A 14,509-nucleotide genomic window follows, 5' to 3' on the forward strand; every position below is an offset into this window, starting at 1 on the left:
TCCTTTTCAGTCAGTCTGACTGTCTCAGACGTGGTTAGACTGAAAGAGGGACCAAGGAGATGTCAGGGAGTGACATCTCAGGATGTCAGCAGCGCCAAAGAGATCCGAGGAGTGGATTTGAGGCTCCATGGCGGCCCTCAGCTTCCCCCGCCCAGATTTTCCACACCTCAGCCTTAGCTCCAACTCCGTGAGGGCCTTCCCCAGCATGGCCAGGAGCCCAGGAACCGGGACAGGAGGCTGGGGAGGCCCTAGCCCCTGCGGGAGGCCAGACCAACCGTTCACTGAGCAAATGGGAAAACCAAGAGGCCGGGAAATGACTTGCCCAAGGCCACAGAAGTCGCGGGGACTGAGGCGGACTAAAATCCGGGTTTCCACCTCCAGAAGGGTTTCTGTTCCAGGCCACGGCCCCCTTCGCCACCCGCTGGAGCCGGCTCAGCCCGTATTACAACGCAGAATGGAGCCTGGCAGCCCAGAAGCTGCGGGCAGGGCAAGGCTGGGCGGGTGGGGCCGGATGGGAGCCGGATCTCCACTGCAGCGGCGCACAGCCTCTCCCACCCGTATGGTTGAGATGGCGGTGGCGGTGGCGGTGGCGGCGGCAGGTGCCTGCGTGGCGATCAGGCCGGTCCCCGGGCTGGTGCTGAGAGGCCGCCCCTGCCTCACGCGAGCCGAACGAACAAAACGCTCAGGTCCGGTTTGTGCGAGGGGCTCGTCGCGGGGCGGGAGCGGAGGGCCCGGGGCCTGGCGGTCGCCCTCGGTGATCTCCTGGTCCTGGTCTTCCGCGAGCTCAGTGCTGCACAGCGCCCCGCTAGCCTCCGCCCTCACCTGAGCGCATCTGCGGCTGACACGTCGGCGGCCGCGGCTGCCACCGCAGGTGCGCACCTGGCCCGCCCCTCCCTTCCCAGCCACCCTCCGCCCGGCTTTCCTGACCCCTCCGCCCGGCCCAGCCTAGCTTGGCTTCGTCCCCAGCCCACGCCTTGGAGCTTGTCCCGGAGCCCGGGCTCAGTGTGCTCTTATACTGCCTGTTCAGTCCCCGCCCCCAGACACACACACTCACACCTGTCCAGGCGCCCGTTTGCTCGGGGCAAATATTGACTCATGGAGGCGGAGCGCCCCCTCCCTCCCCCGCCCGGGCTCTGAGACCGGAGCTTCTCCGAGGCCTTGGTGGCGGGGGCGGAGGGGAGGGTGCTGGGGACCTGGGCGCCTCTGGAACAACACCAGATGTCACTTTTCCACCCACCTGCCTCTGGGAGGGAGGAGCCGAGAAGCAGAGGACAGAAGCTCCCGGGCGGGGGTTAGGAGGAACCGAGAGGTGGGTATCCATCCTCGTCTGAGGACTGATTCACAGTGGGAGTCACTTAGCAGGGTCTGTGGCCCGAAATCCAGTGGTGACCTCGACCCGCCCCAGCCTAGTTCCTGGCCCTCCGCGGCGTTATTCCTCCCCAGCCTCTTGGGCACTCGGAGCTCGGCGAAACCTAAGGGGCTGGCCCTGGGGGTGCTAAGCCTCCGAGCAGGCGCGGCGCAGAAAGGTGAGGGGTGGCCGCCCTGCCCAGTGGACACCTGCTTCGCTGGCCAGGCCCGGCACTCAGTTACTGTGCACCAAGCTACGCTGGGGCAAAGGCCAGACAGGCCCCGCCCGGAGCGCCCTCCACTGGCCAGACCCGGTCCAGCGGCCCGCAGCTAGCGGCTAGGTCTCAGTCCAGCTGCAGTGTGGGCGGAGAGGTGCATCCTCCCGGGCCCTAAGTTCCCGCCGCGCCTCTGCAGTCCGCCCGGGCTGCTCCCTGCCATCCTTCCCTCTCAGAGCTCGCGCGCGCGTTTCCCCCTCGTCGGGGAAATAAAGTCAAAGTAGATATAGAAAAAACACTAGATGCTTTTACTGGCGGGCGGTGGAGAGGGCGCCAGGCGTGACCTAGGGCGGCATGTCGGAGAGGCTGGGCGCAGGCATTTACGGAAGGTCGGTAGGAAGTGGCACCACCGGGTGGAGTACCTCTGCTTGCTGCGTCGGCAGCAGCGTGTCCGGGGTCAGAATCCTGGAAGACAAAAAGTCCCAGGTAGGCGTGGGGGCAAGGCTTCGGGCAGAGCCTGGCTGCCTCCGTCGCCCCTCTCGCGCGGTCTGCGCGGCCGCTGGCCCCGGCGCCCCTACCTGGGCACGCAGAACGGCGGCAGGGCGATGACGCGTGGCCGCGAGGTGAGCACCACCTCCCCGCGGCTCGCCTCCACCAGGATGTTCTGGATCATGTTCTCCAGCAGCGCCTCCTGCAGGTTGGCGAAGGCCGGGAGCCTGCGAGGGGGCGGGGGCTAGCATGAGCGCGGCCGCAGTGCCCGCGCGCCTCCTCGCTCGCCTGTCCGTGCGGTACAGTGTGCCACGAGCTCTACGGAGATTCCCATTGACTCCCCTTATCCACTACACTATGGGGCATCCTTGTTTCAATGTTACGGACGTTCCAAGTGTGGCTAAAAGATTCCAAGTTGCCAAATATGGTGCTGGTTTAAGGGGTGGGATTCAAACCCAGGCGATGTAGTAGGCATCTCAGGGCCAAGTTTAGAGAAAGGTAAGGAAGTGATGAGAGGGCGCAGAATGCACTGGGTGGGGCTTAGGGAATCCCTACAATGACATAAATCATCTGTAGGGCAGCCCCGGTGGGAAGTCCCGCTTGCAAGACAGGTGGTCCTTTTCTGGCTCTAGAAGCCCGTTTACAAGACTTTGCAGACTATAACAATTCTCCTGGTAAGTTGGTAAATGTCAAAAACCAGTTCTCAGAGAAAAAAGAATAAAGTTCAGTGTTGGTGCCGGGCCGATACTCCCACAGAGGCCTTAAGCTACCAACATGACCTCACTAAGCACTGAATTAGGATGAGATGTGCATACAGGCAGCGGCCATCCTTGGCATCCCATTGCCTCCTAGGAACCTTCTGCACTTTGCCTCCCTCCCATCCTCACTGGGGCCTGGCTGCTCACCTTCTGATGGCCTCCTTCTCATCCTGTTCTTGCTCCTCCTTCACCATGACTTTCAGCTGCTGTTGCCACTGCCATTGCATGGATTCCTGGGACTCAGGCTGTGGTATGGGCCCAGTGGCTGCCCAGCTCACTTTCTCTTCCTTCTCATCCCTCTCCTCCTCCTTCTCCTCTATCTCCTCCTCGCCCAACTCCTCCTCTTCTGTCTCCTCTTCTTCCTCCTCTTCCTCCTTCAACTCTTCTTCTTCCTCTTCACCCTTCTCCTCCTCCTCCCCCTCTTCCTTCTTCCCCAACCCTGGATAGTGCTCTGGTCTGTCTTCCTTCAGCTGCTTGCCCTTCCCATCCTCCCAGCTGCTGGAGGGTACAGGCAGGACTGGCATTAAGTACAGGCTGTTTTTCTGGTCCATGAACTTAGTTGACTGCTCATTCCAGAACTGGCGGAAGTACGGCACCTGCTCCACCAGGCTTTGGTCCACAGCCTCATGGAAGTTCTTGTCTTCCAGCAGGCCCCTAGGTGGCAGGGAGAAGGAGAAGGCCCTTGCTGAGGGGCCCTGAAGCCCTGGGGAGCCCTGGTTTCAGAGCTACATGGTAGGTGGGAAAGTGGCTGCTCGGTGGGGAGAGGGGAGCCCTTGGTCAGTTGTTCCTCCTGTCCCTTCTTTCAAGGAAGACATCTTTGAGCCTCACGGATTTTTAGAAGCGAACATGCTATGGTGGAGGCAAGGCAGGTCAGATTCACACACATGATGGGCAGGAACCCTGGGGAGATAGTGAACTGGCTCCAGACTCATCTGCCAGCCCTGGAATGGGGCAGAACTCAGGATCCAGACCTGAGAATCCCTCCAGCCAGCTCCATCAGAGCCCCACTGTCCTGGGGTCGGGAGGGGGGGGCCGTGGCGGGATCTTGCAAAGAAGTTGTTTCTTTTTTTCTTTTTCTCTCTCTCTCTCTTTCTCTCTCTCTTCTTTCTTTCTCTCTCTCTTTCTCTCTTTCTTTCTCTCTCTCTTTCTCTCTTTCTTTCTCTCTTTGTCTCTTTCTTTCTTTCTCTTTTCTTTTCTTTTTTTGAGACAAAGTCTCACTCTCTCCCAGGCTGGAGTACAGTGATGTGATCGTGGCTCACTGCAGCCTCAACCTCCCAGTTAATTAAGCTAATTAATGGTATCAAGCAATCCTCGCACCTCAGCCTCCCAAGTAGCTGGGACTACAGGCATGCACCACTATGTCCAGCTAATTTTTGTATTTTTTGTAGAGATGGGGTCTTGCTATGTTGCCCAGGCTGGTCTCAAACTCCTGGGCTCAAGCCATCCTCCCACTTCTGCCTCCCAAAGTATTGGAATTACGGGCAAGAACCTCCATGCCCCACCAAGTTCTATTTCTCAAGAAAGGAAGAGTGCTGGAATGTAAGGGGCTCTGGCTGAATGAGCTGGAGGGATGTGAAGGTGGCAATGAGGGCCAGGGTGTGAGCTGGTACCTGATTATGGTGGTGAGAATGTCAACCAGGAGCTGCTTCTTCTGCTTGGAGACAGGACCCCACTTGTTAGGGGATATTTCCTCAGAAGTCTCTGACTCTTCCCTGGGGGCCTTCCTCTTTGGCAGCTCCCTGTGGCAGCCATGACATTCTGAGTGGCCTGGGCAAGCCACCATGCTGGGGTTGGGGGCGCAAGCAGTGGTGGTAGCTGCCCAGTGATGAGGACACAGATAAGTTTGAGGCACTCCCAGCCTTAACCCAAATGTAGTGCTACTGGGTTCAGAGAACCAAGCTCAAACCCTCCGAGTTAGCACAGGACCTAGAGAGACTCCCAGTTGGAAAAAGAAGGAACAAAGAGGGGTAGGGGCTGCCTAGGTGTGTTCCCCAGGGGGCTCTGGCTGCTTCGTCCCCCTCTCAAAAGGGCCTAAGCAGTAATGGGGCATCCTGGGCCCAGAGGCGCTCAGTGAGTCCCACTGCCACTGCCCATGCTCCACCCCTCACCATGGGTTGGGTCTGAGCAGCCCCTGCTCTAGAGTGGAAGAGGGGACAGAGAGAAGAGGAAGGTGACCCCTGCCTTCCCAAGAGCTTACCGGTGCAAAAAGTGGCAGGGAAACTCTGAGAAGAAGTTAGCCAGAAAGTAGTCGGTGGCATGGGCTCGGGCGGTAAGGCCCAGGCAGAGCATGCCTGGCGAGGGTGGCTGGGGGCAGGGCCAGGACATCTCCTCCTTTGGGGTCTGCAGTTTCCAGCTGGCAGGCCAGCTGACAGACTGCTGGTTCTTGATGGGAGGCAGCGTCTTTGGGAAGGGAGGGACATGGATGACAAGGGTTTGGGCACCACACTCACATCACCAGTGGGGTCCCTTGACCTAGTTCCCCCATCAGGCTCTTTGGGCCACATAAGCATGTGACCCCACTCATTGGCACTTTCATCCCTCCCTTCTGGGAGGCTGGTCCAGGGGTTGGAGGTCTCCCTGGGAGCAAGCAAGGACCCTCCCAAGTTGTCCCAAGAAGATGGGCCTGGGGCTCGCCGCCTCACCTTGTACTTCCTCGCAGGTTCACAGGCTGTGCAGCATGTTCTCTTCTGTGGAAGAAGAGAGATTCTTGTTTAAGATACAAGAGGCCCGGCCGAGGGTGGTGCCTCACACCTGTAATCCCAGCACTTTGGGAGGCCAAGGTGGGCGGATCACCTGAGGTCAGAAGTTCGAGACCTGCCTGGCCAACATGGCGAAAGCCCGTCTCTACTAAAAATACAAAAATTAGCCAGATGCGGTAGCACGTGTCTGTAGTCTCAGCTGCTCCGGAGGCTGAGGCTGGAGAATCGCTTGAACCTAGGAGGCGGAGGTTGCAGTGAGCCAAGATGGCACCACTGTGCTCCAGCCTGGGTGACACAGCGAGACTCTGTCTCAAAAAAAAAAAAAAAAAAGATGTGAGAGACCTAAAGAGACTCCCCCATTTTGATCCTCTCGCTGCCCTCTTGGTCCTGCCCAATTCTCAGTCACATTTTCCTCTAGAACCTTCCCTAGAGAAGTGCTGCCTGCAAACCATGAAATTCTGGTTTCCTGAGTGAAGGAAATGCCATCAAATGTAGGCGGGCAGTTCCAAGGGTGCTTGCCCTGGTGCCCTGGAGATTTGTGGTTTGGTGAGATAAGAAATCAGTCTCCCTCATTAAGATTTAATTCAGAAATTCCTTCTCTCATGCCCCCAAGAAGAGTTTTGTTGTTGTTGTTGTTGTTGTTGTTGTTTTAGACAGGGTCTCACTCTGTCACCCAGGTTGGAGTGGAGTGACCCCATCATAGCTCACTGCAGCCTCAAGCTCCTGCACTCAAGTGATTCTCCCAACTCAGCCTCCCAAGTAGCTGGGACTACAGGTGTGAGCCACCACACCCAGCCAGTTTTTAAACTTTTATTTCTGTAGTGCAGGGTCTCACTATGTTGTCCAGGGCTGGTTTTGATCTCCTAGGCTCAAGCAATCCTCATGCCTTGGCCACTCAAAGCACTAGGATTACAGGTGTGAGCCACCGCACCTGGCCTTAGGAAGTAATTTGTATCCACAGTTGGGCCACAGCTTCAGAGGGGAGCAGTGACTCCCTGGGAGTTCAGTGTGGCAGACACCAAGGTGATTGAGGAGCAAGAATACAAGTGTAGGAAGGTTGTGAAATTGGGGGAGGAACCAAGATGGAAGTGTTGTCTCATGTTTACTGTCAGACCCTCCCCCTCCCAAAACACATACTAATAGCTCCCATTCAGTGAGCGCTTCCTGGGTGCCAGGCACTGTTCTAGGCACTTTACCGGTATTAACTCACTTAATCCTCACAACAATGTTATAAAGCAGATATCTCACTCACATTAAAAAATATTTTTAGACTTTTATCTTTTTTTTTTTTTTGAGACAGAGTCTCGCTCTGTCACCCAGGCTGGAGTGCAGTGGTACGATCTCCGCTCACTGCAACCTCTGCCTCCCGGGTTCAAGTGATTCTTGTGCCTCAGCCTCCCAAGTAGCTGGGATTACAGGAACCTGCCACCACGGCCAGCTAATTTTTGTATTTTTAGTAGAGACGGGGTTTCACCATGTTGGCCAGGCTGGTCTTGAACTCCTGGCCTCAAGTGATCTACCCGCCTTGGCCTCCCAAAGTGCTGGGATTACAGGCGTGAGCCACCATGCCCAGCCTAGACTTTTATCTTTAACCTTTTTAATATGGAAAATTTCAAATGTATACAAAAGTGGAGGGGATGCTACGAAGAACTCACCGTTGCCCATTGCCCAGCTTCAACAACTAGCACCTCATAGGCAGTCTGGTCCGAGCTGTGCCCCACCTCTGGATTATATTGAAGCAAATCCCAGATATCACAGTACCCACCCCCACTTCTTACAGCTGAAGGAACTGAGACGTTACATAGGTTGACTGAGATCACAGAGCTAGAAATCATTAACTCCAGGAATGAAACCTGCAATCTGTCTCCAGAGCCTGCCCCTGAAGCCACAGTGTCTGCCATCAGAAGGTGAACTCTAGGCTGGACACAGTGGCTCACGCCTGTAATCTCAGCACTTTGGGAGGCTGAGGTGGTCAGATCACCTAAGGTCAGGAGTTCGAGACCAGCCTGGCCAACATGGTGAAACCCCATCTCTACCAAAAATACAAAAACTAGTCAGGTATAGTGGTGGGCGCCTGAAGTCCCAGCTACTCAGGAGGCTGAGGCAGGAGAATTGCTTGAACCTGGGAGGTGGAGGTTACAGTAAGCCACTGCACTCTAGCCTGGGTGACAGGGCGAGACTCTGTCTCAAAAACAATAAATAAATAAAAATAAGGTGAGCTCTGCTTGTCTCCCCTGAATCTCCGGTGTGCAGCACACAATAGCCACTCATTAAATGCTGGCTACCCGAGGCAGGGAATGGACAGCCAGCCTTTTCTACCCAGAGAGCCTCTCCAGATGGCTGTGAAGATGCTAAGCTGAGTCCAGAGAATGAAATCTAATCTCTTAGGGCAGGCTGGCTGGTTTGGCCTGGAGGGCCACCTTGGCCCACTACCTCTGTCCCCTCTGGTAAGGCCAGTCAGAAAGATCTGGATGTTTGAGATCTACTCAGCCTTCCTCACCTTCACTTTCCTGTCGGTGATAGTGAACTCCACTTCCTGCCGTGCCTTCTCATCCTTCCACTCCTGCAGCTCCTCGTGATACTGCTTCATGAGCTGCTGCGAGTACAGCTAATGGCCCAGGACAGAGAGAGAAGGCAAAGGTCTGGAGCTTGCCCTGGGCCTATGCTGTGGGCCCTCTCCCTTCCAAGGGCTGACTTCTGCCTTTTGCTGGGGTCTGGGGATCTCACAGCCCATCTCACCCCACCCCAGCATTGGGAGCCATGCCTCCATCCCACCTTACCCCTGGGGCTGGTTCCTACCTTGCATACGAGGTCTACACTATAGAAGCTGGCATGCACAGAGGCCGTCAAGGTCACCACAAATGGGACCGTCTCTTCAGGAGCCACCACCCCTATCATGGGACTCACGGACACCTGTTGATTTGGGGAAGGAGTCTTTGGAGATTCACAGGGATGGAATTGGATAGGATGGCATGGAATAAGATGGGATGAGGTGGGACAGGGTAAGATGAGATGGGACAAGATGGGATGGGATGGGATGGGATGGGATGGGATGGGATGGGATGGGACAAGATGGAATGGGATGGGATAGGATGGGGTGGGGTGCGATAGGGTGGGATGGGGTGGGGTGGGGGTGGTGGGATGGGATGGAGTAGGGTGGGATGGAGTAGAATGGGGTGGGATGGGGTGGGATGGGATGGGATGGGATGGAGTAGGGTGGGATGGGATGGGATGGAGTGGGGTGGGATGGGATGTGATGGAGTGGGGTGGGATGGGATGGGATGGGATGGAGTGGGATGGGATGGGATGGATGGGATGGAATGGAGTGGGGTGGGATGGGATGGAGTGGGATGGGATGGGATGGATGGGATGGGATGGAGTGGGGTTGGATGGGATGGGATGGAGTGGGATGGGATGGGATGGAGTGGGATGGGATGGGATGGGATGGGATGGGATGGAGTGGGGTGGGATGGGATGGGATGGGATGGAGTGGGATGGGATGGAGTGGGATGGGATGGGATGGGATGGGATGGAGTGGGGTGGGATGGGATGGGATGGGATGGGATGGAGTGGGATGGGATGGGATGGGATGGAGTGGGATGGGATGGGATGGATGGGATGGGATGGGATGGGATGGACTGGGGTGGGATGGGATGGGATGGGATGGATGGGATGGGATGGGATGGAGTGGGGTGGAAAGGGATGGGATGGGATGGGATGGAGTGGGGTGGGATGGAGTATGATGGGATGGGATGGGATGGGATGGGATGGGATGGGATGGGATGGGATGGAGTGGGATGGGATGGGATGGGATGGGATGGGATGGACTGGGGTGGGATGGGATGGGATGGGATGGGATGGATGGGATGGGATGGAGTGGGATGGGATGGGATGGGATGAGATGGACTGGGGTGGGATGGGATGGGATGGGATGGAGTGGGATGGGATGGGATGGGATGGGACAGGATGGGATGGGATGGGACGGGATGGAGTGGGGTGGGATGGGATGGATGGGATGGGATGGGATGGAGTGGGGTGGGATGGGATGGGATGGACTGGGGTGGGATGGGATGGGATGGATGGGATGGGATGGGATGGAGTGGGGTGGGATGGGATGGGATGGAGTGGGATGGGATGGGATGGGATGGGATGGATGGGATGGGATGGGATGGGATGGGATGGGATGGACTGGGGTGGGATGGGATGGGATGGACTGGGGTGGGATGGGATGGGATGGAGTGGGACGGGATGGGATGGGATGGGACGGGATGGAGTGGGGTGGGATGGGATGGGATGGGGTTTTGTTGGGTGGGATTGGATGGAGTGGGGTGGTATGGGATGGGGTCAGGTGGGATTGGATGGGTCGGGAGCTCTGATGGAGGTTCCAGGGCTCAGGGGACTCTCACCTCCCCAAAATCTAGAGGACTTGGCTGCCAGGAGAAGGCAATTTCCTCATTCTTGGAGATGTTGTTGAGGAAGAGCAGGCGGCTGCACTTGCTCTGCACAGGGATGTTTCCCAGGGAAATATGAGACTGGGACAGGAAGACATTCTGTGGGTGGAGAGCAGAGGTAAAGAAATAAGAACCGGCCAGGCGTGGTGGCTCACGCCTGTAATCCCAGCACTTTGGGAGGCCAAGGCGGGCGGATCACGAGGTCAGAAAATCGAGACCACTGTGCCTGGCCCTTTTGACACCTTTCAACACCCCCACTCCTATACCATCTTTTAACATCCTCATCCCAGTGAAGAGGTGGGATGGAGGGCCCTGAGGCAGGTGGAGCGGCTTGAGCAGGAACACCTGTGGGCACTAGGTGGCAGGGTAGACCTCTCATGGAGCTGGTGCCGCCTCCTGAATCTGGAGGAGGATGAGTTCCAAGGCCTCATCTCTGCCTCTGTCCCTCCTCAACTACATCTCATGTCCCTCCCAGCCTCCCCATCCTTTGTCCTGGCCACCCTGGGCTCTGAGGATCTCCCCCAAGGCCTCAGGCCTTCCTAGCTCCCCTTTCCCCACCTGTCCAGGCACCACCAGCCTAGAGTGTATGGAACTGTTGTCCCACGAGGAGATGTTGTGGAATGGGGCTGTGTCCCCCATCATATGGGGGTCGTAGCCCACTCCCTGGAAGTGGATGAGGGCCGAGTTCCATCCCAGGATGTGTATGGGCACGTCCACCTGGGGAGTCAGGAGGTGGGGGTGGGGACTGGTCAGAGGGAGGCCTGCTGAGGAAGCCAGCACCGCCCCGCCTCCCACGCCATTCAGGCTGCTGCTCACAGTGTAGGTCTTGGCCTCGATAGGTGAGAAGATCCACAAGACCCGTGCGGTGGTGCCTGGCTGGATCTCCCCTTTGGGGTTGAGGCAGCAAAAGATGGGGTGATCAAAATTTTTTTCCTGAACCTGTGACAGGACATCGGTCTGGACCTCATATGTCACGGGCACTGAGCCACCGTTATACAGCTCATAAATCTGCAGGGGGCAGGAATAGGAAAATTGCCACATCAGCTCAGGACTGCAAACCAGAAAGCCTGGGACGCTGTGCCCACTGTGGGAGGGCAGGCTGATCTCCATGATGTCACCCTTTCAGTCTGTGAGCTCCCGTGTGGCTTGATCACCGAAGAAGTATGTAACTGTATGTTCAGCCAGTGATATTTTAGGATAATCTGTAATCTTATTTGTAAAGGAGCAGCTTATTTTGTCTTCAATTTAACTTCATCAAGTTTTTTTCTTTTCCTTTTTTTTTTTTTTGAGACAAGGTCTCACTTTGTCACACAGGCTGGAATGCAGTGGCATAATCATGGCTCACTGCCACCTCAACCTCCTGGGCTCAAGCAATCTTTCTACCTCAGCCTGCCAAGTAGCTAGGACCACAGGCATGCACTACCACACACAGCTGCTTCAAAAATATATATATTTTTAGAGATGGGGGTCTCACTGTGTTGGCCAGGCTGGTCTTGAACTCCTGGCCTCAAGCAATCCTCCCGCCTTGGCCTCCCACATTGCTGGGATTACAGGCTTGAGCCACTGCACCTGGCCAAGGGAGTTCTGCTTAAAGGCAAGTGAGGGGGCGGAAAGGTCTGAGGGACTAAAGACCAACTCCAAAGGTTGGGAATCATAGAATGTCCTAGAAGAAACCAGAGATCTTCTGATCCAATCCTTCCTTTTAGAGATGAGAAAATTGAAGCCAGAGAGAATAGAGTCCATCTGGATTCAGTCCCAGCCCCTTTTCCCCTTTCTGAGCACTCACTCCTGAGCATGCTGACTCTATTTCTCTAGCCTGGACCACCCTTTGAGCTCCAGACCTGGTACTATGGGTTGAATGCTTGTGTCCCCACAAAATCCATATGTTGAAACCTAATCCTCAATACAATAGTATTAAGAGATAATCAGGAGATGTTTCGGCCAGAGTGGGATTAGTACCCTTATAAAAGAGGCCTATGGAAGCTTGTTTGCTCCCTCCACCATGTGAGGACACAGCAAGAAGCCACCGAACCAGGAAGTGGGCCCCCACCAGACACCAAATCTGCCCATGTCTTGATCTTGGGCTTCCCAGCCTTTTTAATTAAGATAAACTATAATAAATTAAATTACAATAAATTATAATAAATTTGTGGTCTTTATAAGCCACCCAATCTATGGTAACTTGTTTTAGCAGTCAGAATGGACTAAGACACTTGGTGTCCACCTTCTACCTGACAAGCCCTCTTGGTTGTCTCATTAGCATCTCAAACTTGGCCAGAACCAAACTCTTCATTCTAAAGCCTATTCCTGCTCCCAGTTTATCTCCTTTTAGCAAATGGCACTACATATTCCCAGTAGCTCAAACCAGCTTCACTGTCACAGCCCCTAGTGGGGCTGCTGGGAAGGCAGAGGGGTAGCGGGTGTGTACGGAAGTAAACAGAGTTGGGGATAGGAGACTCCCCTCTAGATCCAGGAAGCCCATTCCTTGGCCTCTAGGCTCAATGGCTGGAGGCCCCTGCTTAGAAACACATGGGCTTCTAAATGATTAGAAATTGCACAGCTGTGAAATGTTTGGGAAAATATTATGTCCCCCTCTTGGAGATTACCAATGTACATTTCCAGAGCAAGGAAACTGTATTGCCTTCAATCAATAAAGAAAGAAAGGTCTAAAGCTTCCCAAGAATTCACATTCTAGTTCTTCACATTCCAGAAGGACATCGTTTTTGGAGCAGCAATTTTCAAATTGTGGCTAAGACCTACTGGTGAGCAGATCTAAATCAATGTTGTGGGTCATGTCTAGCATTTAAAAAATTGGACAGAATAGAATAAAAAAAGAAAATATAGTATACTTTGCATGTAGTAGTATAATTATCAATTTGTGACAATTCTACTTTGGTTGTATGTTTATGTATATACTGGGGTATAAGCATATATAGCATCAAATATATTAGTATGGTTCATGATCAAATAAGTTTGAAGAACATTTTGCTAAAGGAAAAAGAAATCCTCATTTTTTAATAGGAACTGGGCCTGGCAAAGGGCTTAGCATCAGGCACCAGGACACTGCAGCTTCTCCCTTCAAGTATCTCCCAGTTACCCAGTCTGGGGGTTCAACCTGCTGGCCCAGCCCCTCAAGTGCTTCCAGAGGGCCATGTCTTTGTCACCCTCTCAAGGGCTGATACTCATACCTAGAGATCAACATTTAGGCCTTCTTGGTCAACAGGACAACGTGGACCACTGACCTGCCGTGGGGGTAGTGTGTCACCAATGGGAACAGGGATGAACTGGTGGGTAGTAGAGATGAAGTGCACATACTCCTGCTCCGGCTTCACTGTCACACCTATGAAATTTAGCTGGAAATAAAAGTTCCCCGGGAGGAACTGACACAGCCAGCGGAGATCTGGACCCCAGCTCCCCAGGAGAACACAGCTCCCTGCTCCTGTCCAGCCAGCCCCCTCCTCCAGCCTGAAACTAGGGCAGGGCCAGGGTGCTGGGGCCTCACCAGGATCTCCCGGCCATGGGACACCTTGAAGAGCACTGGAAGGTGATCAGTACCGATGAACAGGTGGCTAGAGAGAAACAGATAAGTCTGGGAGTGAGTTCTGGAGCCCTGGTACAAGTAGGAGAGCAAATGGACATGACATTTCTGTGGCTTTGAGCTGGCCAGCCCCTGGGAGCAACTCGCCCTTGAGTTGGGATGGGGCAAGAAGGAAATTAGACCTCCTCTGCAGGTGAGAAGGTGGTCCTCCCAGGGAATGGCCATTTGGGGTGCCCTGGAGTCATACAATGAAAAGCCAGGGGTAGGAGTCTCTATGACTGGAAGTGCAGAGGGTTTGGGGGGTGGGGAACACCTGTATTTTAACTCCACCATCTGCTCCTGCCCGGGACTCAGGCTCCCGGTCTTGGGGCTGATGGAGAAGATGCAATTGTCCTGCACGCGCATCTGGTGGAGCTCAGTGGAATTCAACTCTGCTTGCTCTGCCCAGAGCTCCACATCGATCCGCTGGTCACTTGGAAAGAGGAAGGCCCTGGGAGAGGGGTGCAAAGCCATACAAAGAAACTGGTCAGGCAGAACAGAGAGGCAGGGGCTCTGAGGCCCCGATGGGCAGGTGGAGGCTTCTTCCATGACTCCCACACTTCGTGCCCCCATTTGGCAAACTGTCCCATGTGTGCCTGAGCAAATTTGGCTGTTGTGGATTCTCGTTTCATAATGGCCCCAAAACCCAGGAACAGACTCTGGGCCATGGCGACTCAAGAAGTGAAGAGTGGGGCTCCCACTGTGGATGCCAGGAGTCGAGGTGTTGCTTGAATATGGGGGCCACTTTGAGCTGGCCATGAACCTTTCTGTGACAAAGCTCTTGGGAAAGGGCCATTTGGGACACCTAGGAAGGCTGGCAGCACCAACCAGCAGCCCCAAGGAGTGGGGTGTCCAGGCCAACTTGGGCACAGGGTGGAGAACAGATGCCCCAGCAGGGCTGGCACTCTTGAAACAGAAGCAAGGCTGTGCACAGAGTTAATGCCCCTGACATGCCTAGGACTGCGGTAAAGTA

The 14,509-nt window shown here is 55.0% G+C and overlaps 1 protein-coding gene across 10 annotated transcripts in view; it reads right to left on the minus strand.

The window, feature by feature from the left end:
* Positions 1–1,847: 1,847 nt before the first annotated feature.
* Positions 1,848–14,509, minus strand: part of CFAP65 (cilia and flagella associated protein 65) — a 39,990-nt gene continuing 27,328 nt past the window's right edge. For 9 of the 10 annotated variants that reach the window (XM_063645072.1, XM_063645076.1, XM_063645075.1 and 6 more), the window contains 14 exons: positions 13,811–13,987; positions 13,462–13,528; positions 13,202–13,312; positions 10,776–10,967; positions 10,518–10,676; positions 9,915–10,058; positions 8,308–8,421; positions 8,009–8,116; positions 5,452–5,496; positions 5,007–5,209; positions 4,420–4,548; positions 2,957–3,463; positions 2,141–2,278; positions 1,848–2,027 (listed from right to left, as the gene is read on the minus strand). In XM_063645072.1, coding sequence (XP_063501142.1) covers positions 1,943–2,027; positions 2,141–2,278; positions 2,957–3,463; positions 4,420–4,548; positions 5,007–5,209; positions 5,452–5,496; positions 8,009–8,116; positions 8,308–8,421; positions 9,915–10,058; positions 10,518–10,676; positions 10,776–10,967; positions 13,202–13,312; positions 13,462–13,528; positions 13,811–13,987 — 2,179 coding nt within the window. In that variant the 3' untranslated portion in view covers positions 1,848–1,942. The other variant, XM_063645078.1, reaches the window with a different exon arrangement.

The sequence above is a fragment of the Symphalangus syndactylus genome, chromosome 8 (genome assembly GCF_028878055.3).
Source record: "Symphalangus syndactylus isolate Jambi chromosome 8, NHGRI_mSymSyn1-v2.1_pri, whole genome shotgun sequence".
NCBI lineage: Eukaryota > Metazoa > Chordata > Mammalia > Primates > Hylobatidae > Symphalangus > Symphalangus syndactylus.